The 27,586-nt window shown below is 39.6% G+C and overlaps 1 protein-coding gene across 4 annotated transcripts in view; it reads left to right on the top strand.

Annotated features, from left to right (window-relative positions):
* Positions 1-27,586, top strand: part of CDH4 (cadherin 4) — a 670,220-nt gene that overhangs the window by 185,793 nt on the left and 456,841 nt on the right. For 3 of the 4 annotated variants that reach the window (XM_038166209.2, XM_038166207.2, XM_038166208.2), the window contains one exon: positions 26,659-26,770. In XM_038166209.2, coding sequence (XP_038022137.1) covers positions 26,746-26,770 — 25 coding nt within the window. In that variant the 5' untranslated portion in view covers positions 26,659-26,745. Of the gene's footprint in view, positions 1-24,387; positions 24,644-26,658; positions 26,771-27,586 lie in introns of those variants that run through there. The other variant, XM_027442884.3, reaches the window with a different exon arrangement.

Genomic DNA, 27,586 nt, shown 5'->3' on the forward strand with positions numbered 1-27,586 from the left:
CTCCCACTACCTTCAGGCGTGCTTCTTTTTCTTCTTCACTATTCCCTCTTTTTTGCTTCACAATTTTCAAAACGTTCAAAAACTCCTTTGATTTTTGTTTCACCCTGAAGAATTTTTAATGTTTTACTAATGTTCTGAATGCAGATCACTAGCAGGATATAATTCACCCAGAAATTAGTTAAAATGTAGTGATGGCAAAAATATCACGTATGGTATGAGCTAAAAAATGTTTGATCTGTTGTGTGTAATTCATGCTGTTTTGTAGTTTCTGCTCAGTCCTTTCAAGATATAAGTTTAAAGGTATGCAGGTGGCAGAGTGGCTCATGACCTCTTTGCCCGTGGACAGCTTGCTGACAACACATCCTTGCTGACAACACCATAGGATAGTTGTTTTAAAATATATTTACAACTCACAGAAAATTTTATACGTATATATATATATATATATATATATATATATATATATATTTGTTTAATCATAGATGTCAGCAAATATACAGCCTGCGGTGCATTGACACTAAGGTAATCCACCATGGATTATGAAAATACGTTTAGTTCAGAGCTCTTAGCAAGTAAAGGAGTTCAGCAAGAAAGTTTTATTTGAAAGTTTGACTTACAAATGAATGAATGAAATACAGAGCTGATGACGATCTGCCAAGAGACCAGAATGTTTATTCATTTCTGAAGCTAAATTTTGATTTTACATTCCTCAGGGACTATCAGCCAGTACTACCTTCCTGATTTCCACTTGTTGGTAGACACTTCCCTCATAATACAATCTGATTCTATTTCTGATTCAGAGCCCTATGAATTCTTTCAAGACTTTTATAGAAATGGTAAATATTCTCATCAATAGCATGCTGTTATTGGAGAATTCAAAGGGTTACTTGTTGTCACCCTCAAGGTGATGCTGCTTGCCTTTAGGTTTAACAAGGAACAAGGTTGATGTGATTTTTGAAGTGATTTTTTTTGAAGTTTTTACCCTTTATTTTGGCATCCTTATTAGCAAGCTTACAAAATCTTATGAATAGCCTATTCCAAAATAAAAGATCAGAAACTACTAGCTTCTGTATCTCTGTGTTGTTTTAACATCTGATGGTATTTCCATTGTGATCAATAAAAGGAAAAACATGCAATGATTTTGCCTCTTATATAACTCTGAATAAACTCTGAAGTGAGGTAATTAGGATCATCTGACCATCCTATTTGATCTTTTGAATAACATGGTCATGTATTTGTCATGTCATGTTAATGTATTTGTGAAGAACTGCCAAGAGATAGTATATGGGTAAGTGTCCAAAGGATCCCATCTGAGGTTGTGTACTTTTATTTTTTCTATTCCTAGATATCTAAAATGAGTAAGAAAGATTTGATGAGGTAGTGAGTTGCAGTGTTCAGTTATGTCTTATGTAAGAACATATCTGGTTCCACTTTCCAGATTTAATTTAATCTTTTTCCTTTCTTTGTCTTTCTCATTATTTTACCTTTCATTTTTCACATTCTCTCTTCTTTCTTCTTTTTTCCTTCCTCTCCTTTTCCCTTCCCTCCCCTTCCCCTCCCCTTCCCTCCCCTCCCCTCTCCTTCCCCTAACTTCCCCTTCACCTCTCCCTTTCCTCCCTTTCCTTTTTTTTTTATTTTCTTTTTCCAGGGTGACCTTAAACTAATCTAATCTATGGAGACAAAAAAAAAAAAAGTCTTCTACCTAATGAAAAGATAAGATAAACCCACACAGATCTAAGGTATATGATACAGTGTTATTTGCTTACAAACAAAAAATGTGTTGGCAGCATACCAAAAGTGTCTTAGAAGACACACAGAAATAAGATTGGCAGGTAGAAACAATTATTGATCAAGACCTTTCGTACTAGCAGCCAAAGTTAATAACATTTTATACCCAAATCAAGTGTGGATCCTCAGGGTGCGAGATGTATTCTGAAAATGTTTACTGATAGTTAACTATGTGCAGACTTGTGGGGAAGTAGTTCATACTTAATAGCATGGGGGCTATTCATTAGCAGAAAAAAAGGAAGATCACACATACTTAGGAAACACAAAGTGCAAATCAGTCATTATTTTTTCTTAGCAGAACTGGATTGGATTCTTTTTTTGGATATAAAATTCCTTGACACACAGAACAACCATTTCAGGAAGGAATGGTCAAATTATTACATTTGCAATGTATATTTCAATTATTCTTCTCATTTATTAATGAGAAGAAGAATGTGTGAGGAAAGGAACATGTATGGGACTGAGGAAGCCTCAGATTTTATTTTGAACCTGGTCATTAGCTAATGGGATAAATATTCTGTCTCTTCTGTGTACAGATATGACAGAAGAGGCATAAACTGTCCTCAGGTCCTTAGGGATTATCTCAAATGGACAGAAAGCTTTGACAAGCATGGACCCAGTCTAGCCAACTTGTCAGCTTTCCTTCCTATGCCTGCAGTGTTGAAGATTCAGCAGCCTTAGGAGCAGAAAGATCAGGCAGGTGTAAAAAGGGTGGCACAGATGATACTGCGATGTTCATACTGAAGTACAGCATTAGTTTGCATCTAGGCAGGGACATGGAAAAATTCCAGGGTTTCTCCCTTGTTGCTGAGTGCACCATAGCCTGCATGCAGAAGAGAATACAGTTTATTGAAGATATCAGGCTGTAGGAATGGTCTAAAGTGAGGTTTTTCATCAACGTTTTGTCTCTGCCAACTAAAGTAACTCTGCTCCAGATTGACACAATTGTGAGCAAGGGAAAAAAAAAAAAAAAAAAAGGCATCCAAGCTGCATTTAAACCTTGACACTTTGAACTAAACTAACAATACTCCAGATTTTGATGTTAGGAATCATCTGTAACTCTGAATTTATATTTTCACAGTGGGAGGTTTGAAAACAATTTCCAAAGGCTGACAGCAGTCCTGTCTATTCGCAGCTCACTGTTTGAAGGTATCTTTTTCTCCCTCTCATTTCAAATTTACAAACTTTGTGTCTTTCTTTGGGTCTGACCATCTGGAGGCATGTTGTTCCTGTATTGACAGGTGCAGGATAATATTTCTTTAATGTACAATTATGAATTATGACTGGGCTACTTTTTTTTTTTTCCCAACCAGAAGTGATTTTCTTCTTTCTATGTCCTACACTGTAAAATTCTTTATTCCTTTTTTTCTTGCAAGCATTTAAAACTATGCTATAATTAATGGCCTTCCTCTTTTCTTTCTGTTACATTTGAAAAAGGATGCCTAGAGATGGCACTACCTTTAGGAAAGATTTCTAGTTACAGAGATTTCTATTCTCCCAACATCACTCAACTCTAAGTTTGTTTTACTTGAACACTCTTTTTTTTTTTTTTCCTTTATATAAAATACCCTTCCTTCTTAGGAAAAAATATATCTGAAATTTCTCTCAGACTTTGGAGTTTCCCCTGCATAAAGAATATTTCTTGTTTCAGGAAGAAAAAACAGAAATTAACATGTTCTCTTTTTCCTGTGTGTCTGATCTGCATCACTGAAAGCTCTGAGACAAATGGGCACTGGTAAAAAATACAGAAGTATCTAAGTGGAACAGTATTTCATCTGTTCTGGCAAATTAGAATAGCAATCCTCTGTCATACATTTGAAAAATGTGCTTTTAATTCTTTTCATCTGTAATCCACCTCATAACTGATATTGCACTGGTCTGTTTTTCCTAAAAGGTATTTTGAAAACAGACTAATATCAGGTCTTACATGATCTTCACAAGGCCATAAAGATGCCATAAATTTCCACAGTAGCCAGATTCCCAAAGGGTCCAAACCACCACCTTAGTGGAAGAACTCTTGCACTAAGGAAAAAAATGTCTTACCACTGAGCTAATTTTAACCTAATTAGAATCTTATCTTGTGAGATTCTTCTTGAGGCTGTATCACTAGTTCATTTCCTTGACACCATACACAGATAGGGATCAGCTTTTGGTTATATTGCACTTGGCGTGTTTCTTTGCCCTATAAACCTTTCTGCTTTTCTGGTGACCACAGTTAAAACTCACACTCATTCATATTGAAACAGCCACATTTTTCATAGCACGGATGCAGCTTTTAGTCTTCAGCGTTGTGAAGCATCTTGCTGGCATTTTGCTTCTCCTTTCTCATTCCTGAGTCTGAATTCTTCCTCACCTCATCAGAATATGGAAATCTACACACAACACCTTTGATCACTCGGAGCTGCTCCCACAGAATACAACCCAAGCCTTGTAATCTTTGTAAGATCAGTTATAGATGGAGGTATTTGGCAGTCTGATTACTGCAACAACAAGATCCCTTCCTTTGTTTACAGCTGGGAATGCCACATCTGCTCTCCCAGTGTGCTGAACAAAATCTTCTGGGTTAAGCAAGAGACCAGAAGGCAGAAAAGAAGCAGACAGACCCCAAAGGGGAGACCCGCTTTACTCAAAAGTTACCAAAGCAGAATTTAATGCTGCTACTGCAGTTTCATGTGGCAGAGCTAATTCTAATAGGGATCCTACAACGATGCTGTCTTGCAGGTATGGAGGCAATAAACTTTATAAGAGTAGGTGGTCTTGTGCCTTTAGATGTTGGGAATAGAGTCTTTGGGTTCTCATGTGTGTTTATTTACCAATTTAATGGTCCCTGCTAACTCCTATGTAGGTAAGCAAAGTGAAAGTCTCAGACTTGAGCTTCTTTTTCCAGTTAGATTTCTATACAAAGTGGGACAATCTGAACATGACCTTAGATGTTAAAACTAAATTGCATCCATGCTTGCTTCATTTGAATACGTCTTTGAACAGTCGAGCTAACATACAGTGAAAATACATACTGCTTTTTCATCCAGAGAAGCTTTGCAATATGGGCTGCTGAAAGAGACCATCTAGCCACGAGTTTCAGGTGAGGATTTGTCATAAGCTGGGGCAGTTACTGAAATGACTATGCTTTCACTCTATTGATTCTTGGCCCACCTAAATAAAATTACTTTTGGCTTCAGATAATTCATTTTCTGTACCTGAATATCAGTTTACTCTCTGCTGAGACCTATAAGCAAAAAATACAGTTGGTGTGCTAAATGGTAACATTTTTCTCATTCTGAAATCATCTCACTGTAGATTTAAAAAAAAAAAAAAACACAAAACAAAACAACAACAACAACAACAAACAAAAAAAAAAAACTACAAAAACAAAACACCACCATTGTGAGATACAGACATGTAAACGCCAGCTCGTATTTGTACCTTGTGAGATTTATTTCCAGGAGTCAGGCTGCTTACAGACACTACCAAAGTAATGAGAGGACCGATGTGATGGGTCCATGAGCCAAAAAGGCACAGAGAGTTAAAGGACTGATAGTAGCAGTAGATGGGTTAAAAGGATGCATGGAAATTTGGATGAGGTAGTGTCCTACATATTGGACTTAGTCACTGGCTGTCTAATTTGTGTCACTGTTGATTAGTAATGTAGCAGTAACCATTTAGAAGGCTTGAAGAAGCATTCTAAAAAGGTTATGAGGTGTGTTTTTTGTCCAAGTTGCTGATCTTCAATGTTTGCATTTTCTCTGCACATTATCTGTGCTTAGTCCCACAGGCACCTGTTTTTTTGAAAGCAGATGCAAATCTTCAGCATTAATAATTGTACATATGCAGTGAGGTACTCTGCTGAGTTGCCTCTGTGATCATCAGCTGGCGTGAAGGGAGCACCACTTAACTTTGGTTCTGGCTCATGCAGGAAACTAAGGATTCCTTGAATAAAGAGGATGCCATGTCTTGGTGAATGCAGACTGATTTATACCAGTCATTGTACAAGGAAATGGAAAACACAGTCTGTAAGTTTGGCAAACAAGTTGATATGTTTAGTGCTTGTAATAGAGTTTTTGTTGTAGTTGTTGTGTGTTGGTTTTTTTTTTTTTTTGGTGACATATCTGAATCCAATACTGTACAGTATTCAGTCATAACTGTTATTGTCTGATGCACAGATCCAGTAATCACAAAATGCTATGCATTAATGTATGAGAAAGCTACATTTGAGATGGCTGGAAATGGAGTGTTTGATTCTCCTTTATCTTGTGGTTATTTAGTACCAGTCTAACCTTCTCAGAATCAGCAATGTTTAAATTTCTCATTGCATATCCTTACTGGTGTAAGGCTGAAGGCTTCCTTGATGCCTGGTCGTTAAAACATAACCATTTCATTATATTGTGAGAGATGCACATAGCTCATCATATAGAAGTGTAGATATTTAACAGGTTCAAACCATTTTCCCTGGAGGTTAATAAAATGATTCCTGTTGATTTCAATGAGCGTTGGACTGGGCCCTTAGTGCTGCCTTTCCCCATATGTTTTAAAATTAATGCTTCTTGCCAATATTTTCAGGTTTATTGTAGCTTCCTTATGCCTCAGGCAAGAAAAAACAACAGGACACAATGACAGCGCATTATTGGAAGTAGCATGATAAATTCTAAATAGATATAATTAGCATGTGACCCACGAGAGACCTGCATATAATTAATATTGAAATATGGTGCATGCATTATATAGGAAAACATATTGTGTATTCAGAGCAGGGTATTTGGAGAACGGAGGCCTGTCTGTAAATGGCTTGTCATTTTTTCATTTTAATCAGAATTGAAATTTCTGCACTTGAAGAAATACAGCACGATCATTAAAAACACTTGGACTTTAGAAATGACACCACCTGCTTCCTTTTCCTCTTTTTTTATTGTGACAGTGGAAAAAAATCCTTAAATCTTCAACCGGGGAAATAAGCACTAATGGGGAAACAGATCTCTGAGGAGCCAGCAGACTGACAAGCTGTTCATGAGGATAAGGCTTTTCAGCATATAACATTCGCTACTCTAGTAGCGTTTGGTAGATTATGTCGTATCTAGAAGTCCATCCTCATTCGAACCCAGCAAAGTGAATGAGTAACAGATACATAATGAGCATCCATGAAAAAGGGAAAGAACATCTCAGATATAAGGTGAAGATTAAGAGGGGTAAAGCCACAAGTGAACTGTGAATGTGTTGCCTTCTGAGTGACATTGAGTTCATGTCACACAGCAGCTCATTACACATTCTGTTTATACCAGAGAGAAACAAATATTAAAGTTACTCCTTTATATTTCACATTAAATGCAAAGAGTTCAAGGGAACTAAAAGACTTCATTATGGAATCTGATACCACCCTTTGTGTTATGCAGAGTCCTATTTTAAGTAAACTGCATAATTTTAGTGGGTTTTTAAAAGAGTATATATCAAATATTTAATTAACATTTATTCCGCAACATTAGAAGCTGGAGCTTTGGATCCAGGATATAATTTTTGCCAGAATGAATAAAAATAAAACAGATGTTAAGCAGAAGCAATAAATTTCGTCTTAATTGTAACTCTAGAGAAGACTTTCTCAGAAAAACACACATTATTTTTTCTCTCTGTAGCTCTAATTCTGGTCTCTGTAATTGACACAGGGCACTGTCCAGCTACGCTTTGGGTTATATTAGTTCTCCTAGTTATATTTTTGCAGTATGAAGTGCAAGTTCATAGTTACAGATGCAAGCAGTAGTATTCACAAGCAGACTATGTTATGGTTTAATACGCAGTTGCAAATTCAACATTTTGGATTTTACAATTTTGGCTGATATGGCTGCTGCTACAGAAGATATCTGGTACTTTTACTCTTAAACTCCTGTATTTGTGGTTGTATAATGGACTAATGGAAGCCTGCTATCTGCAGGTAGACTGTCTTGCATTGTGACCTTGCTGCATTTCCATAGTTAAATGAAGTTGGATTTGAGTCAGAGCTATACAGAAGCTATTTAAGGTAAATCCAGACTGCTGGTGGAAGTGCTGTCAGTACGCTGAAGTCTGGCACTGTTCATGCTTGGGACTGACGTCTCTGGTTTTTGAACCATGGCCCAATAGAAAATTGAGCTTTCAAGTGTGCGTTCATTAAAGATTGCATAATAGTGTTCATATTAGTGGCATAATTGGACCTAATAGTTTGTTTCTCCATGTTTCATGTATTCTGAGTGTTTTCTTCAATTAATAATTATTCTGCATTATTCTTTCCCTTTGCTAAATAGTTGTGTAATATTATGGTTGAAAACAATGAAATTCTCCCCTTACTGTGATTTTCAGCCAATTAGTTCTGGGCAACGGGTTGCCTTTGAAAACTCCTGACATGTCTCATGGCCAGAAGAAATAAAAAAATAAAGCAAACTGAGGTTATTATAGAGCAAATTACAGACTTTTGCACGATATTGCTCAGCATTGTTGCCTCTTGGCAAGCAAATATTTGGATGGCTAGCCTAGAAAAAAGCAGAACTGTTTTGTGTGTGTTTATTGACATTAAATGTTTTTAGATTGAATCTGATACAGATTTAAAAGAATGCTGAATAGTTTACAAACATGGAAATATAGGGAAAAAAGGGCGAGAGTGAGGTTCTTTGCACTGGTCAAAATAATAAATTTATTTGGAAATGTTTATTAGTTGTGTCTTCAAAGTGATTGAATCTCCAGACTGTCAACTTTTCACTGTGCGACAAAAATGTCTTTTAGAATAAAAATTATTTCTTTCTTTTTCAAAATACATGCATACCTACATAAACATTACTGACTTAGATGCCAACAATCAGGTTTCTTTTGGAGCAGAGAAGTATCCAAATTTCAAGAGAATGCAAAATAAATTTTATTTTTTTGCAGAATGTTTTATTAGCTCATGTCTAAGAATGTCCTGTTATTACTCAGTGCTGATAGCAAACAGTTAATCTTTGGTACATAATGTACAACATGGACCTTCAGTTTTCATCGAGACAGAAGTGTTAATATGTGAAGTGAAACATTTCCTAGGCCAGTGTTGATTCATCCATGGCAGAGCTGCTCTGCAGTTTTTTTATGATGCTTTGATTAGCGATGAAGCAAAGAAAATTATATTTCAGCCCATTCATATTGAAATCTACAGGAGCCATTAAACTGGATGACTGAAGTGGATGATTGGACTGGACTGTTTCTGAAGACCACCAAACTTCTAGCAGTACTCTTTCCAAACAGTGCATGGCTAGTACCAAAAAAAATCCAAACAATGCATGGGTAGTATTTACAACATTTATTGTTAAAAAAAAAAAAAAAAAAAGTACAGTGCCCTCACAGTTTCCTTGATTTCTCTAGTCATATAGATAGTCCACTGTTTTTGCTTCTATTGTTGTTAAATAAGAATTTTTGTCAGTAAATATTGCAAGTGTTTGTACTTTACACTTTCAAACAGTGAATGCCATTTTAAAGTCGTTACAAGGTGCTGGTAGTATACAAAATAATGTTTCTGATGGTAAAATTGCTAGTTACATGTAGTAATTCCTTCGTTGACTGCCAGACCTGTCATGTTGCAGAAAGGTAGGTCACTTGAATTGGTTATTAATGGATCTATTCAAAAATAAGCACTTAGATTTTTTCCACACACACACACACACAAAAAAAAAAAAAAAAAAAAAAAAAAAAGCTGCATCATTTTCTGTGTGAAGCAAGTAATGTTTTTATTCTTTTTAGCTGATTAATAACCTGTGATACCTAAAGCAGTAATTTCAGGATCATGCCATTATTTGCAAATTTTTCAATTTTTCATTTCTTAAGAAAATATTAAAATTGCAGTTGGACACAGTAGGACAGGCCCATGCATCATTGAAGGAATCAGTAATTTATGATGCAGTTGGAACTCTATATTAACATTTCACGCTGTAATGAAGTTTCATATCGAACAAGTTCAGGAGTGATTTTATGATTAAATAATTTAAAAATGCTATTACAAGTTTGTATGTCTCTTCAGATTTTCAGTAGGTCTTTTATTATTATTATTTTGGAGCACTCCATTAATCAAACCCACATAAGTTTTGTTAGGTCATGCTCCTTCCATCACCTATTTATGCAGGCATGTAATGATCAGGTGAAACAACGTGGGACTTTTTTGTATGGTTGGTTTAGTTTTTGTTGGTGGTGCTTTTGTTTGTTTGGTTGTTTGTGGGTGGTTTCTTTTTTTTTTTTTTTTTTTTTTTTGGTATGGTTGGTTGTTTTTTGTGGGTTTTGCTTTTTTTTTTTTTTTTTTTCCCCTAAAACCTGGGAATTAGATATAAAATAAATACTGCTCTACTTCTAATCAGTTGTTGGTGGTGAGGTCATCCTTATACTCAGGCCATCACACTGTGACTTATTCCTCAACTAGGTGTCTGTACCTTTTGAATAGTTAATGTTCATTAACCATTCACTTCCTTTGTTACGGAGCTCTCAAGGCACAGAGCTGTGTACCGAGTAAATACTGGTGGCTCCAATCCTCATTGATATTTTGGGTATATCTGGTCCTTCAGAATCTGACAGATTTCTCCTGACACTACCTCACAGCACTGTGATCCTTCGCATGAGGAGAAGCATGCACTGAGCTGAGAGGACAGGTCTGAGATTTCTAAGGGCTTCCTGAGCAGAGGGCATGCTTGATCTCAAGTCTCCTAAATCACTTGCTTGAACCTAAGTCCATGTTTTGGGAAATAAGTAGAATCATTCTGCATGTCCATGAGTGCTGATGGTAATGGATGTACACCAACAAATGTGGGGTTTGAGCACAGGAGCAACTGTAGGTGCTTTTTTTGAGTAATAGACACTTCAGTCTATACAGCCCAATAAAAATAAACTGGGGTACAATGCATTAATGCCTTATGCACTTTTAATTAAATAGGAGTTTTATTGAGTTTGCTGGTTGCCAACCCCCATTAATATCCCCATTTCTCGTGTGGAGATCTGTGAAATTGAATCCTTCCTGCAAAATTATACAAAGCCACCTTTCATCCTGCAACTTAGCAAAGACCTTTGGTCCTTGTTTCTCGCCTCTTTTCCTCAGCTATAGCACTTGTCAGTTTGTATTATGCATACTTGTAAATAACAGAAAATGAAAAAAAGATATTATCTAGGTGGAAGGTGATGGAGTTTTAGCAATGTGCGCTTTGAATAATCTCAAAATGGAATTGTAGTGTTAAATGTGTATATATATATATTTGTTATGCAAATATATAGTTGTATTTTTATTTTTTATTATATATATAATTATATATGTAAAGTGTATATATACCTATATATATAAATAAATAAAAATATAATTTTATAAGCATTTACTTTTCCAGTAATAGCTAAGCACTGGTCCAGGAAGGTACAGCAGGAGTTTTGCCATTGATATCAAGTGTTGTTACCAGCATGCCAAGAGGATAAAATAAAAAATAAAACTGTCCCATAAGCTTTTTTCCCTATATTTACTTCCATTTACTTCAGCGGTAGAGCTAGCCATGGTCTTTGTGAAGTCAAAATACCTAATGAGGAAGGAGATCCATAAATGAATGCTGTTGTCCAAGTCAATCCTGCAGTTGAGAATAAGGATTGGAAGGCTGCATGCACAAAATACAGCAGCTCTGACTTTATCCAGGAAGCTCATCAAGACAAAAAGACCTTCAAAGCTGGTGTTTTTGCATTCACAACAAACTCATAATGCCGAGAGATGTGGTTATAATCTGAATGGAATGAAATGTGGAGCTTTAAATGGCCAGTCTCTGCCCTGTTCTCCTCTCTTTGTAAAGGTTAAACTCAGCAATCCGATAGGGATTTCTTGTGTAAAATTGAATTTCTGATGTTTTTAATCCACCTACCAGTGGTTTATTGCATAAGAAGCACGTCAGGGACCAGAAAGGGAATTTCTGGAGGGTTCAGCAATGCCAACAGAATGGTTCCAGATGCTGTGAAGAGGAACAGGCTTCTAGCTGTTGCAACCGTCAGTGCAGACTAAATACCCCGTCCCCATGTCCTAAGGAAAACGCGGGTGGTATGACACCCAAGACACAGCTGAGATGGATTTGCTGTCGTTCTGAATCTGAAAGTTTTGTTCCTCTTTTATCACTGAACTGTAAAATAAAAAATATGCATTTGTAGACTGTTATCTGTGGGCCTTGCCAGAGATATGTCATCTGATTATGCATGTAGGTAGCGTTTAACATAATCTGCCCTGACACATTCATAAGATAAAGACAAAAATAATATTTTATCACCATGCAGTAACAGCCCCTTATGAAATTCCCAAGTCTTAATTAAGGATTTCTCTCCAGGTTCCCACTTGTCTGATGACCACATAAATGTCTAAATTAGATAATTAATACAGTCCATACTGCATGATAGCATACAGCAATTTAAAGCCCTAAGCAGTAAGTCCAACAGAAACATTTCCCTTTTATATTGCTTGGGATTCAGCTAAATATTTTCAGCTAGATGTTCCTCTTATGATATTGATTTCACTTTTAAACTTGTTTATAGTTTCTGTGAGGGAGTGCTATTGTCTCCACTCCCCATAAAATCTGATAGATGAAAGGATTGAAAGGGTAGTTTATGGTATTTGGCATAAATGGCATTTTATATTTTCTCTCAGATTTTAAGCAGTATTTGTACTATTCTGTGGTTTGTGGTGTGCAGATTAGTAGACATATAAGATGTACTCATTCTATAGTGGGAAAATCTACCTGGTGCTTCATTTATATTCCAAATCTATTATCTCTATTTTTCTTAGCAGAAAGCTTCTTGCAAATTCAAACTGGAGCTTTCAAGTTTCTTATCCATTTCTACCACTGCAGGAATTATGTCTAATATTTAAAAAAAGTTTTTAGTGAGACTAACACTGAGAAGTAATATCTTAGTCTCTTAGTCGTATAAAGCCATATTTTCAGATTTTTCCCTTGATTGTTCTTTCAACGTAAGTAGTTGTATTCACTTTTTTCCAAGTAATTACTAAAGATAAAACAGTCCACGAAAGCAAGTTTTTAGAATATTAGAACAGTAACTGTAATGCCAAAAGCTGTACAGTTTATAAAAGCAATGGGCTGATGTATACCAAGCATTCTCAGAATTTATTAGTGTGAATTGCCAGGAGCTGAAAACTTGATTAAAATGTAGTAGATTTAGGTAGGCAAGACGGCCAGCCTTCAGCCAGAGTAGCATTGAGTTAGACTTTCAAAGAAGAATACATTCTTGTAGTTCCTGAACCATTGTTTTGAAGCCATTTCAGAGAGCGTATACAAAAATGGCAATTACACAGGGTATAGCACACATACACAGCATGTTCGTGTTGGCACCAGCAATGATTTCAAATATAAGTACTGATGCCCCAACAGCATCAAACTGCTCACAAATATAGCATCTCTTTAATGATGAAGGGGCTTCAGAACTGAACTTGGGATTAACAGCTGTGGGCAAACACAGCTGTGAATTCCCAAAGCCAGACAGTAAATCACTATAGGACTGTGTTCACTGTCTAATGCACTCTTGTACAACTTGTGTCTCCTAAATGAAGAGATTCAAAAAATAACTTGAAAGTCCTTGCAGGTCCAACGAGGAACGAGGTGGATGATACATGTGGGAAAGGATTTTAGGTTAATTTTCCAGGACAAGGCAGCTGGATAGGTGGGACCACAATTTTGGAATGCAGAGGTGCTAAGGATCTGCTCTGTGATGATGAACCCACTGATAGTCAAATGCTTGCCAGAGAAATTTTGGACCAATGTAGATATATTTTCAACTGAAAACATGTAAATGGATGTTTAAAATATGTAAATGAAATATTTCAAAATTTGTGAAACAATATGTTAACTCATTCATATATTTGATCTAGGATTTATTTATTTACTGAGATTTCAAGTTTTTACTGGCTTGGGACAGCTTATTACTTTAATATGTGAAAAGTGTAGTATAGATGGAGAATAATTTCTAGGATCACCTAACAGTTATCTGTTAGACCATTGTTTTATGCAAAGTCTTGATTTCCTTTTTAATATTTTTAGAGGTGCATGGGAAAGAAGTAACTGTCAGAAGAATCATGTTGCTTCTGAATCTGCAGCTGACCTTGTCTGTGACACTCTAATTTTGCAATTCTCCTGCTCTCTCCTTAGGACATTTTGAATTAGCTTCTGCTTCTTTTTATGTGTTTACATCTAGCTACTTTGAGGTATTTAGAAATGATTTAATAATATAAATAACTCATATAAAGTTAATTGGGTGTTGTCATTTCCTCTAAAATTGAAAAGGGTTCGTTCTTCTGTTAAAAGTTTACTTATTTTTCATCTCTTCTATTCATTGTTATCAGATTTTCTGGTATAAAACTGATTTACCTGTGATATTTCTTTCTCTCCTGAGAAATTCACATCTGTCTCTAGCATCTGTCTCTAACTTCATTTAAAAACAGTGGGGGAGGAACATTAATTTTACGGATATATTTGTTTCAGTGTATTTCCATCAATAAATCATTTGTTATTTTCGAGGAGAACCTGAAACCTCTACCTATCAATATTTTCAAAAGCAGAGCTGATGCACAGCAGCTAAAAATAATCTCATGGAGCAAAAATGAAAAATATTGAGGAGTCAATGTTGTGAGTTAACACTAGCATCTTCTGAATAGTTCCACCTGAAAACAACCAAAGAATCAGCAAAGCATTGGTTTGTTTCAAGAAAATTTATAGCAGTAATCGGTTCCTGTACAGCTTTGATACCCTTTCAGCTTGTGACTCTTGATTTAAATCACTTCTCTGGGAAGACGGTGTATAAGCTGACACCCTGCACACAAACACAGCCCACAGAAGGAGCAAATCCTCTCCGTAGAAGTTCCACCTCTTTTCTAAAGGCAGTTAGCTCAGCAGAACAACTCTATAGGCATATAGATCAGGCTTCAGAGTGAGGAAATATTTTAGGGTCCTTTGGTCTGATCAAATATGGCCAGTCCCAGATGTCAGATTGTGTCTGGGACCAGGAGGGGTAATGGAACGTGAGTGATGGTTCACTGCTCCATCCTTTCTCCTCACCTTTCCTTTTTCTAGGACATACCAGTAGTAGAGAAGAGAAAAGGAGAAAGCTGCTTCACCCACTGAGGCTGAATAAACTGCTTCTTCTTTAGAATAGGAGGCAAGTCTTGTGATTCCTGAATTCTTGGATATCCCATTCTTGGGATAGCACAGTTTTTTCAGCTGATCCATACCCAGGATGTATTGCACCAGCCACGACTGAGAGGCAACATGTATAATTGCTTGGGGCAAAGGAGTGTATGGGTATCAACATGTCAGAATAGTTCTTTTCTCTGCTGTATTTACACTTCTCCTGGGACTGAGGTAGACAAAGTTGCAAGCTTGCATTCTCCTTCTGAATTTACATCCTATTTTTACAGTGCACATTTTCTGGAGGGTGAGAGGGGGTAAATACACATGTAGATATCTACTCCAGAAGGAACATACTCTTTTTGTGTGTGTGTGTAAATTGATATAAAGTAGGGCATGTTTTAAAAATAATACTAGTTGTTTGAGAATAATAGCAAGTATTAATTAAAACCAGTTTGTTTCTCTGGTATTACTGGGTGTGTATTTCAGGTTTAAACACCCATAAGCTTGGAGAAGACAATACTAATAATTTTAAAAGGAACAAAATAAGCCAGATAAAGATTTTAAAAAATTAGAATTGTTTTCTATAATCCTCCATTTTAGATGCTGCATGCCTGGGCTCAGTCTTTGGATTTCTTTAATCATCTGGATTGGCCTGTTCTTCCTCCTGATTTATCCAGTGCCACAGAAGGATTAAACCAGCATAATGGACACTTGTTAAGTGTCTACATCAGTCTAATCAGCTTGACAGTGCTCTGGTTCATTCCTCCCTGTAAATGCAGTATCATAAAGATGCTGTACTGTATATAGCACCACTTAGTGGCAGAAAGTCTACTTGAAATGCTCTCGAAATCTAATCCGAAAAATTTTGTTCCAAGTCAAAACAAAACAGCGTGTCCCTTTTTCCTTCTCTCTGACTTTTTACATTCAGAGCCTCAGATTTCAAAATGCTGCTGCGAGTTTGTCTCCAGCACAACTGCACTTTGGCTCTGAGCAAGCAGTCAGCACGGCCCACTCCCATCCCTTTTCTTCTGTCCCCTGTGTGTGTGTGTGCCTGATTCGGCTGTGCCCAAGAAGGCGGACAGGTATCCTTTGCCTATGTTAGTGGCTGACAGAAACAGTAAACCTTATGTTGTATGTCTTGTGTAAACAAATAGGTGCTACCCTTACTGCTATTATACTCAGTTCTGAATACAATGCACAGAACAGAAAATAGGAAAATATCACAAAGAAGATATATGCCTGCATTCAGCAGTCAGAGCATATCAAAACAATACAGACAGGTAGTTTTCTTCGCAGGAGATTGGGGTCAGGGATGTTTATCATGTGACACTTGCAACAGTTTGTTTACTGTACTGCATGTTAATAATGTTAGCATGAACTTTCTAACTTTTCAGATACAAAGAAAATCAATCAGTATTTAGAGGTAAAGGAACCTATAATAACTGATAATGCCTGGAACATTAAAACAGACTGATGCCAATATTTTCAACAAAATGCACTGAACTTTTCCAAGGGATATTGTGCTGTCATTGCAAACCCTGCTCTGGTGAGAAGAACTGGAACATAATCAAGACACATGAAGTAAAATTTACTGTTTATTTCCAAAACACATACAGGACAGGCAATAGTAAGGTTCAAACCTCGGGTTTACTGTCTCTTGTTCTGTAACACTAATTTTGTTTTGCTGAGTGTTTCCTTACAGTACTTGTAGAAATGGCTCTTTTCAAACCATAAGTTCACGTGTTATGGTTATAAGGAAATCGGAAAATGGTAGTGCTAGAGATGGCAAATTCCATTCATTTTGTAAAATTCATCACAAGTTTCTGCTGTTTCTTTCAAAAGTCCTATCAGGTGTCGTATTTCTGATCATGTGCATCAGTTGTTCCAATACAGTATCGAGAAACAATTTTTTCAATCAGTTATGTGTCCAAAATACATATGCAATCGCACATCTGAGTTGTGTGTACAATTATGGAGAATCCATGCGTGCATTGGGTAATTTCTCACATAAATGCACTTAATTAGTCATCTGTGCATGAGTTTTCCTATTTGCATACATACTTACAGCAATTTTGCATGCAAATTAAGCACTTTATATATATATATGTAAAAGTTTGACTCTCATCATGTTTACTAAACAGAAGCTTATGTTAGATCTGGAATAAAATAATTGACTTGTCTGACAGTGTGCAACACAATGTGGTAGCTTTCATATGGATTATCATAGCATCTGCATCCTGCTGAGGTTTCATAGCAAGGTTATTGGGTTTATCTCTCATAAAAGACTTAAGGATCAGCTGTGTAAATGACCATTCTGTCGAAATATCCAGGTAGCTAAAGTACAGGTTCCTGATTCAGCCTATAACTCATACCAGGCATAATTTGTGTTTGTTGTTAAAACGTTGTAATAAAAATGTCCCATCTAAATCCCGTGCTTCTTCCTAGGCTACAATAAAATCTGTTACATGATTTTGCCATCCCCTAACGATGGATTAGCACAACCACAAAAACTGAAGAAATGTCATTTACAATAAGCTTTGTTGTGCCACAAGCCTGCCACCTGTAGCTCACAATGGAAGATGGTGCAGGCACTTGCCCAGCACTTCTCCCTCACAGGGACCAAGAGCACGCCCTCATCCACTGCCTCTCAGTTACTTGTTGGCAGGGGATCCCTGGTCTTGGATGTACTGATATTTTTAGTGCCTACACGTGTCCTAGACAAAGTTAGAGCCTGGCTTGAAAGCATGTGTGCAGCTGGTGATGTGAGACCTCAGGATCCACTCATGAGTGCTAACAGGAAAATCACAGATTATAGCATTAGATGAATGCATGAGCTTGAAAAAAATCATCTTTAGAGTTCAGATATTTCTAGACATTGGCAAATGAGGCAGTTATCCTGTAGACAGAACTCTTTGGGCTCATGCAAGAACCTCACCAACGTCCAGAAATAGAAAGTATCAGTTGAACAGTAGAGTTAGGTGATGACTGCCAGTGGTAGTTAACAAAATTTTAACCCGCGTGAGTCTACACTTCCTTTCTGTGTGTGTGGGTGGAGAAATTCTTGTTTTTATTATTCTTGGCTCACAGTCAGTCCATATCATTCATTTGACAATGCATACAGAATTCCTAAATAGTTCCCTTTCTTGCATCTCTCGGCTTTATTTAACATGGGCATGTTATGTTATTAGTAGAACTCCTCCACTCCATATTATTACCCTCATTTATAGACAAACCAGGGATTCAGATGTTCACAGAAATTTCATACACATCTTGAACTTGACTGAAGTTATACAACAAACTCTATACATTTCTCACTACGTTTATAATTGGGAATATGCTGAATCTCTCTCAGTGTGTGATATTTTGTCATAAAGTTATCTCTTACACATCTCTTCCTCTCTTTCTCCTCTTTTCAAATTTCCTCATTTTTACAGTTCTACTATCCATGTCCATTTGCTGTCAAAGCTATCTCCTGTGAAGTGCTTTGTCTTCCAGGTGTTTTTTGACCAAAAATGCTGACAGCTCCAGAAAATGACTTCTTTTTTAAAAGGTAACTGGCTTTCTCTGAGGAGCTCTGCCTCAGCATTTAGCATGCACACACACACACTATTTAGAGTATCTACTGAGGTGCTAAAACTGTTGGATATATTCAGGAGGAGAAAATATTTGGGAGGCATACAAACAAGCTGGGAGCCACAAAAGGTAGAGAGTGCTCAGAATGTAACTTCTATTTATGCTTTAACAATCTGTGCAGAAGAAAACTTTTTTCTTTCTTTTTTTTTTTTTTTTTTGATAAAGAAGAAAAACACACATTGTCAATAATATAAGAAAGCCTGATCTGTACCCTGTGTTTTTGCTAAATGAAAGCATGTTTCTTTACCAATATTGTTGCTTGCACTGGACTGGAATAAATTAATATGAGCACTTCAATGTCAATAGAGCCATGTCCTCCAAAAGTGGGGGGAAGGAGGGAGGGAAGGGAAGGAAATGGTGAAGTGATGAGAATTGCTGCTATAAACAACAAAACCAGAAAATCGCGAGTCTAGAAAACCCTCATTCTCCTTCAGCAGTCCCTATAAGAACCCAGGGACATAAAGTTAAATTACATTCATATTCATTTGGAAATGTTTGTGTGCAAAGAGTAGAAATTAGAGAACTGTAGATCTTCAGAGGTTAAATCCTGCCCACTTCCTCTGGTATCTTGTTGAATTTGTAAGTGGGAACATGGCCAGGGGCAGGACTTGTTAGATAAAGTGTCCCCTCCTCAGCCGCTGAGGAGGGTGCATAGAGAGGATGAGAAGGAAATCACTTGTTTTATATTATTTCAATGATGTTCTTCTCAGATTGCTGTTATAATGTAAAGGCTACTGTGAATGCAACCATTTTAGATGATGACTACTTCATGTAACTCTTTGTTTCTGAGGTGATGGCGCAATCATGCTTAAACACACGCTTGAATGAAGAGCACCTTAAAATCAGTAAGTTTTTCGAGGCTGCTTGGGAAATTGGGAAACTGTGGTCTTCCACCCACTTGTGAATTGGCACAATGGATATTAATCTTTTTTTTTTTTTTTTTTTTTTTTTTTCCACTAAATCTAGTGGGGTTTCATTGTTTCTGTGAATAAGAGGCATTGCATCACAGAGCAGCCTGGGAAGTTAACTGAGTCTGAGTCTTGTGCTGTGTTAGGCATCCCTTGTGATTTTCTTTGTCTGAGGCACACAGGTTGTCTCTGAAGTTGTTAGCAAGGGCATCTTGACATAAATAAGCACCCATTGTATCTCCTGAGAATAACACAAATTCTGTGTATTTTTTGTTTGTTAGTTTGTTTTGTTCCTGGTTTTTAATAACAGTGCTTTAAAGTGCAGTTCAGTGCATTGATAGAAATCTTAAACTGCTCAGACTACTGTTGCCTTATTCCTTAATTTTTGCAAGAATACAATAAATGAATTTAAAAAAAAAAAAAAAAAGTAGTTCTGCATAGGTCAATTGGGTTTTACAATATTAAAGTAAGAATGACATTAGTTTAAGGTGTGTTAGCTCACCTATGGTGAAACATATAGAATTGGGATCTCTAAATTGATTTTAATATAGCCATTGCTGGCAAGCTGCCATCAGTGCCTGCACAGTTCAGTGAGGAGACCACAGTGTGCCTCGTAATTGGAGGTCAGACTGCACTAACGTTGGCCTCCCTTGGTCACTGTAATTAACCGAGCAGGAAGGTTTTCTATAGGGCCTCTGAAGTCATATTTTCCTCATTGCCATTCACATTACCAACTCAGAAGGAGAATCAATAGGAGCCACAACATACTGATGAGAAGGTAGTGTAAAAGAGAGAAAGTTCAAATTCCTTGGCATCACAGCACATCTGGCAGGACTGAAAATGTGACTTCAAAAGATCTGTTTAACCAGAAAGATAGCTGCATCGTTCTTGCCATCCCTGCACACAGGTAGCACATGCAGGGGAGTACAGAATCAGCTTAGTTAATGAATATTCTGTCCTTGTTCTGCACTCCTTTTTACTATGTATTCTTTCTTCAATTCATTTTCTCCTCTGTGACTCATCATTTTGTCTTTAGATTTGTACTGGAGCCAGATCATAAGAAAGCCAGGGTCTTGAGCTGTGCCCAACCATTCGCGTAGTTCCTCCAATTTGCTGTTGCTTTTAAGAATTACAAAAAGGTACTAAAGTCTGGTTTTTACTGTTAGTTATTTTCCCTCTGTGGCTATGCTCTTCCTATTCAGGAGCTTCTTTGTTTCCTGTGTTGGCTTCTGTCTAGATCTGGTAGGTACTTACATCTCTTCCTGATAAGTAATTTCTCCACAGCTTTGTCTTATCTTTAACTTTACTCTTCAGTTTCATCCTGTCCCACCTACCCTGTACATTCTAAAAAGATCCCACATGTGGAGTAAATCTGAAGGCATTTCTCATTCACTTTGGTTTTGAACTGCTGGCACAAATTCATAGTTTGCCATTCTCAATCCAGAAGCAGGTTGCACATATATGAACTCCTTTGTTATTGCTTTTGACACAAACCAAAATTTGTAATAATGACTCTCTGATTCACCAGTTAAGTAGCTATCTCCTATTTAAGAAGCAAGAATCATCAGATCACATAGAAGATACCTGAAGTGTGGTCTATGCAATGTATGTTTTATTTCTCCTTGTTTGTCAGATTTTTTAATAAAAACACTTATTATCCTTAGCATCTAGGCCGTAAGTATTGAGTTGAGTTCAGTGTAACATTTACTTAACAGACAACTGAACAGGTTAAGCCAGCAGGAATATTCCCAAATAAGAAATTCAGATATCAGCCCTAAGCTAGGAAGGGAAAAGTCTCTTGAGACTGTTTTCTCACTTCCTGTCCATTTAATTTGTTATTCCCATGCTTTCATGTATTTGATAGCTGCTTGACAATTTTATTGTGTGTTGTACTGTCCCTCAGTGATCACACCTTCCTCTCTCTTTCTCTACCCATGGAAACACAGCTCACATCTGATACTCATCTCCTCTACTAACAGTTCTATTGTCCCCTTGATATGTACGTGCAACTCCCACTGCTGTCAATAGGAATTACGTATGTGCATCAAGGAGAGAAAAATCCCTTGTGTACTCTGTTCTCCTCATTATCTTGGCACAGTCAGTTCTGTAGATGTCTCATCTATGAGCCTTTTATTCTCTTGAGCGTTGTGTAGTATAGCAAGTTGGCTCTTAGGATCAGCAGTTTTGCTCTTGAGGTGTTTAGCAAGTTGATTTAATGTGCACATATACACTCTTAAATGTCTTCATCCAGCTAAATCCACATATTGTAGCATTCGGATGTTAGACGGGAGAGCTTCCTGTTTCCTTTTTTATGCAAGAATAGCAATTGATAACCAGTCTCCCAGCAGACTCAAAGTGAAATAAGAGTCTGAAGCTAACCCTCTCAAATAACACATGTTCAGCCCCAGCTCAGACCTGTACTCTTAAATGCAGTAACTTATGAAAGTTCAGTAACTACAAAAACGTAAATGGCATATTTTAATTTTCCTTAATGACCTGCAGGAGGCCATTTTTTGAACACTTTACGTTAATAGCTTCCAAACAAGGAGATGGTTTAAAAGTTAGCTAATCAGTTAGCAAAACTTTAATTCCTTCCAGAACTTTGTCAGTGTTGAGGGTTGATGGCAGAAGGTAGAGTGAAAACCACCACACCTATAAACCAGTGATTTCCACTGGCTGAACACTGGACTTGTATTCTCCTTTTCAGATTATCTGATCCTCCTGGAAACACCTCACTTTATGAAATTACCTTTGCTCTCACACAGGTCAGTGTTAATGAAGATGCAATTGGAAAACATACCCAGAAAGAATAACTCACTCCATTTGCAGTCATTCCCCACGAACAGAATTAGTAACTACAGCTTAGGAAAGAGGGATGGCAAACTAGTTTGGGAAAAAAATCAATTTGCCATCAGATTAGGAATCAACTGTAAACATGTTGAAGAATTCTATTTTTTTTTCACTACTGCTCTGCCTTTTCTTCACAATCTGTTGTGGTGTCAGACTTATTTTGACAATACTTGTAGAACTTGTCATATTAACAAAGTTATCAAAGAGAGTGAGCACATGCATAGCAACAGCTGTAGTCCAGCAAGAGTCAAAATAACTGACCATAGGTATGCAGAAGGAAATATTCACGCTTTAGTTGCACAAATCCAAAATATCCCCAGAAGTCTCCAGAGTACTTGTAGTTCTATTTACATAGCATGAGCAGCTGCCCTTCAGCCTAGTACAGCCTCCTCCAAACTTTGGAATTTAGGATAAAAATAAAAGGAATAAATTTAGATTATTGTATGTATATATAAGGATTTATTTTTGCTATCATAGTGTCAACTGATTATTTTTGTTAGTTTCATAAAAAAAGGGTATACACTAAATTCAGTACAATGATGGAATTTATTTGATGTTATATAATGTACTCAGAAATTCTTGTTTAAAAACTAAACAAACCCTATAATCCACCAAGACTGTAAATTGGTGGGATAGGAACAGTCTTTTCATTATACGTGCCTACAGAGCTTACTACAGTTTGTCGCTAACATCTCTAGGTGTTAACACAATGCTATTAAATCTACTCAATAGCAAAAGATGCAGTCAGTGGATTTATGTGTCTCATTCCTTAGAAAATGTGTGAATCTAACAGAATAGTTTAATGGCTAGATTTTTCAGCCGCAATGTCTGATTTTGCACGTACATCAGATAGTATGCATCTATTTATGCAAATCGATGTTGGATTTATATGCACAAAATATACATGCCTGAGAACGCTTATTTGCAGAGTTGAGCTGCATTCAGAAAGGGAAAAGATCATATTTGGATGCCAGGTTCAGGCTGGATGGGAATAATAGGAGCCGTACCTAGCACTTGAAATCGCTGCTTTCCCTTTCCAGAGTACTGCGCAAACCCAAACTGACTGGAGTGTTGCTTTCCAGGCCTGCTTTGATCTGCCTGTATTTTTACAGCAGGAACCCTCTCGTTTAGTGGAGTTAGCTTTACTCCCTACTGATGTGAATGTGGACCAGGCCTGACACGCCTGTTTCCCTTGAGGTGAAGGACGGGGTCATTTAAACCACCGAGGAGCCGGTTCCTTTTCCTCCCTTTCCCCTTTTCCTGCCCAAAGCTGGACTGAGGCGAGGGCAGTGCCCGAAGGCAGGGGACCCGCTGTGAGGGGCTGCCCGAGGCTGAAATTTGCCACAGGCCTCTGCAGCGAAGCGGCTGCGTTTCCTCAGGGCAGGCCACTTTTCCTCAGATATTTGTGCTTTTTTCTCCCTGAGTACGCTTTTCTTCTCTTCGTGTATTAGCTTTCCTCACTGACACACCAGTTTCTCCTGTGGATGTGCTTCTCCCCCTGCACACAGCCTTCTCCTCACGGTGTAGGCTGGGCTTTCCTCACAGAATCCACTCATCTTTCCCCTGTGTGATCTGTCCTTACAGATATATGAGTTTTTCACCTGGATGCATTAGATTTTTCCCCACTGGTTGCCTTTCCCCTGAGTACTTTACTTTTTTTCCCCTGAAGACCCTACTTTTTCCTCAGCGGATACATTTTTTCCTGCTGTTACACTAGTTTATCCCTCACCGGACACAGCTTTCCCTCAGATATGCTGTTATTTTGCCTACATACTCTAGCTTTTCTGTCAGTTTTTTCCCTGAGCTTTCTTGCCGGCTGTCCCTATGTGCTTATAGAGCTCCACAAAGCATGGGCAAGTTCAGGACCAGAACCAGAACCGGAACCAGAACCAGGACCTGGACCAGGACCAGGACCAGAACCAGAACCAGAACCAGAACCAGAACCAGAACCAGAACCAGAACCAGAACCAGAACCAGAACCAGAACCCCCACTACCACAGCCGCCTCCTCACCCCGCCAGGCGGCGGGGCGGTGCCTGCCGCTTTAAGGCGGCGCGTGCCCGCGGGGCCGGGGGGCGGGGCCTGGCGGCGGCGGCAGCGGCGGCGCGCAGCGAGCGCTTCACCTGCAGCCCGGAGCGGGCGCTCAGCGGCGGCGGCGGCGGCAGGAGCGGGGCGCGATCGCGCCGAGCCGAGCGGAGCCGAGCCGAGCCAAGCCGCTGTCCCCGGCACCGCGCGGCACGGGGCGGCCAGCCGCACCGCCACAGCCCGGCGGGCGGGCGCCGCCGGGGCGATGAGGACCGGCTCGCGGCTGCTGCTGGTGCTGCTCGTCTGGGGCTCGGCGGCGGTAAGTGGGGCGTCCCGGGGAGGTTTTGGGGTGACCGGCGCTCCCCTCGCCTCCCCCCCGGGCTGCCGCCCCCCGCCCTCAGCATCCGCAGCAACTTCGGGCTCGGGGTCGTCGGGAGGGGAGCGGCGTCTCGGCAGCTTGCCCGGGCTCTCCCTTCCCTTTTACCCATGCGTTCATTTATTTAATTTTTTATATATATATATATTCTTTGTAGTGATTATTTTCAGCGCCATCGCTCGCCCGAAGCCCGTTACCTCCGCGGTGCCGGCGAAACTTGCCCTCCGCGCTGCGCGGCGCCGCCTGAACTTGCGGGGAGCGAGCATCCGCGCTGCCCGCCCCGCGCCGCCGCCAACTTTTATTTTCCTGCGCCCCTCGACGCCCCCAGGGGGCCTGAAGCGTGTGACGGGCTGAAAAGTTTGTTGGTTATTCTTTATTTTTATTTTTTCCGTGTTTTTTTTTTTTATTATTATTATTTATTTTTTTATTCCCTCCCCCTGGTGAGGGGCTGGCTGCGGAGCATCACCGGGCGCCTGCCCGCGGTGTCACGGTGCGAGCGGGGCCGCTGCTCCGCGCCGTGCATGGGCTGGCAGCAGGGACAGGAGCCGCTTATTTTCCTGCTTAAATCCCCCAGCGCCGAGTTGGGTCGGCGATGTCCCGAGCCTGAGCCCCGGGGGGGTGCTGGGTGCGCAGGAGCGGCCCCGATGCGCTCCCGGCTAGCGAGCGCGATTACGGCAACGGGCTGATCTCCGATCCGGAGCTTGTTATCTTCAGCCAGCCCCTTTGAAATGTTTCCTAATTGCAACGTCTTGCCAGCGACGGTCAGAGTCCCCAGAGCCGCTGCTTTCTTGCACTTCCCATGCAGTAGCTGGCATCCGTCTCCCGGGCGTGATTTTTTAGCAGAGTCCGTTGGCTTGCGTTCTGCTTACTAAGCTCGTCCGAAAGGACCCTCCGCTTCTCCTCCCTCCTGGCTCCGTAACGCTGCGATGTGTGTGCCCGGGAGTGTGTCGGCAGCCTGGGGGATGCCGGTGGGCTCCCGGAGTTGCACTTTCTGTGGGAAGTGGCTCTCCTGGACCTCGGGCTTCATCCTGCCCTGCTGGGACCGGAGGAGTCTGGAGCGCAGCCGGCATCGCAAAGCGACGCTTTGGCTAGCCCAGCTGACAGCCCAGCACCGCTAGAAATCCCTCGCCACCAGCACTTGCTTGCGCATAAATCACCTGGTGTGGATCACAGGCTGGTGTGCTTCTAGGGAGCTGGAAGAGTGAGGTCTGGACCCTCCTTGCTTGGGGTTGGTGTCCCCATCCCGAGGAGCCCGGACGGCTGCGGCCAGGCAAGCTTGTCCCTGTGGCAGGGGCTGTCCCTGGCTGCGTGGTACGAAGTCAAAACGGAGCAGCTGAGTGCTGCCCCTGGACCCCCGCAGGATGTGCAAGGGGCTGCGCTAATTGCTAGGTTTTAATTGGGCTCCCCTCCATCCCTCCCTGCAGCCTGGGCAAGTGTAGAGCCTGGGGGGTCACAGGGCAGCAGCCGGCAGAAGCTCAGGGGCCGCTGCAGGGGAAGAGAGGGGGCTTTAAGAGGCTGTGAGCTGCAGAGACTGCTGTGAGCTGGGGGTGCTTCTCCTCCTCCAGGCCGGGGCCTTGCCCAGTTTCTCAATAGCAAAACTCGGGTGATTTGGGTGTTGCAACATAAGGCCTTTGCGTGGCTCCAGTGTAAGCGCTGCTCGCGTTGATGAATTGCTGCTCTTTGTTTCCTCCCCTCTTCTGACAGTGCCCAGTATCCCAGCCTTCCTACAAACAATGATTTCTATTGTACTCAGGCAACTATTTTCTGGCCCATTTTATTTTTGCAGCTACAGTATGGATCCTGTCCAACAGATAGGCACTTTAACATAAATGTTTTCTACTTGCACGCTGCTTTACTGTTCACATTTGCCCGTGCCTAAACACATAGTCATTGGGCACAAGGCGTTGTACCAAACCACAAAAGTCATGGTGTGTGCTTTTCTTGCTTTGATTTTGCAGGCACGCGATGGGGATCTTACAGTTAGACCCACATGCAAGCCTGGCTTTTCAGAAGAAGACTACACAGCATTCGTCTCCCAAAGTATCATGGAAGGGCAGAAGCTACTGAAAGGTAAGTGGAATAAAATGCTTAATGGGTGCTGCAATAAATGTGTTTTGGGGAGCTGAAAGGAGACTTAAAGATGCTGGGTTTGATGGTGAAATTGTCTGCAGAATTATGTTTGTAGGAGGATGAAACACTAAGTGGTTTACCTGAGCACAGTTTTGAATACAGATGAATCATTCGAAGTCCATGTGCTGTCTGCTTCAGGTGGATGCTTGCCTATAGTATGCGAGGTCATCACTTCACTTTTAAGTCTCGCACTCCCACCCTGTCTGAAGGGACTCTACATTTGATATTTTAGAAAGTATTTTTATGTATGAAATTCAGAGATCCTTAAATTATCTCTGCTTTGAAATGCATGATAAAGCAGACGTTGTTGTTGGAAATGTGGTAAACAAGCCTACAGACATTCTGTTCACAAATGTGGCATTCATTTTCATTACTGCCCCACTGACAACATGAAAACACAGGCAAAAAGAAACTACCAATTAGCTTTATAGTAATTGCAGGATTATAACCACTTTTGTGATTGTAAACTCTGAGACGTCTTCGTAATCTAAATAACAATAGATTATCCGGTGTATTGATCTGTCTCTCTTTCAAGTTAAAAATAATTAAACTTTGTATTTGCATGATGCAGAAAATCATGGTTTTACTCTGAAGCAAGTGTTTGAAGAGCAAAATCCCCCCCCCTCCTTGGCCCCCTTTAAGTTAAATCACTAACCACTAGTGGATGCTACAGCAGTTCTGAAAACATAGTACACTGCAGGAATTGAGGAGCACAACAGGTTTTGGTACTCTACACAAGGGGTTATAAACCCTTTG

Source organism: Anas platyrhynchos, chromosome 21, assembly GCF_047663525.1.
Source record: "Anas platyrhynchos isolate ZD024472 breed Pekin duck chromosome 21, IASCAAS_PekinDuck_T2T, whole genome shotgun sequence".
Lineage (NCBI taxonomy): Eukaryota > Metazoa > Chordata > Aves > Anseriformes > Anatidae > Anas > Anas platyrhynchos.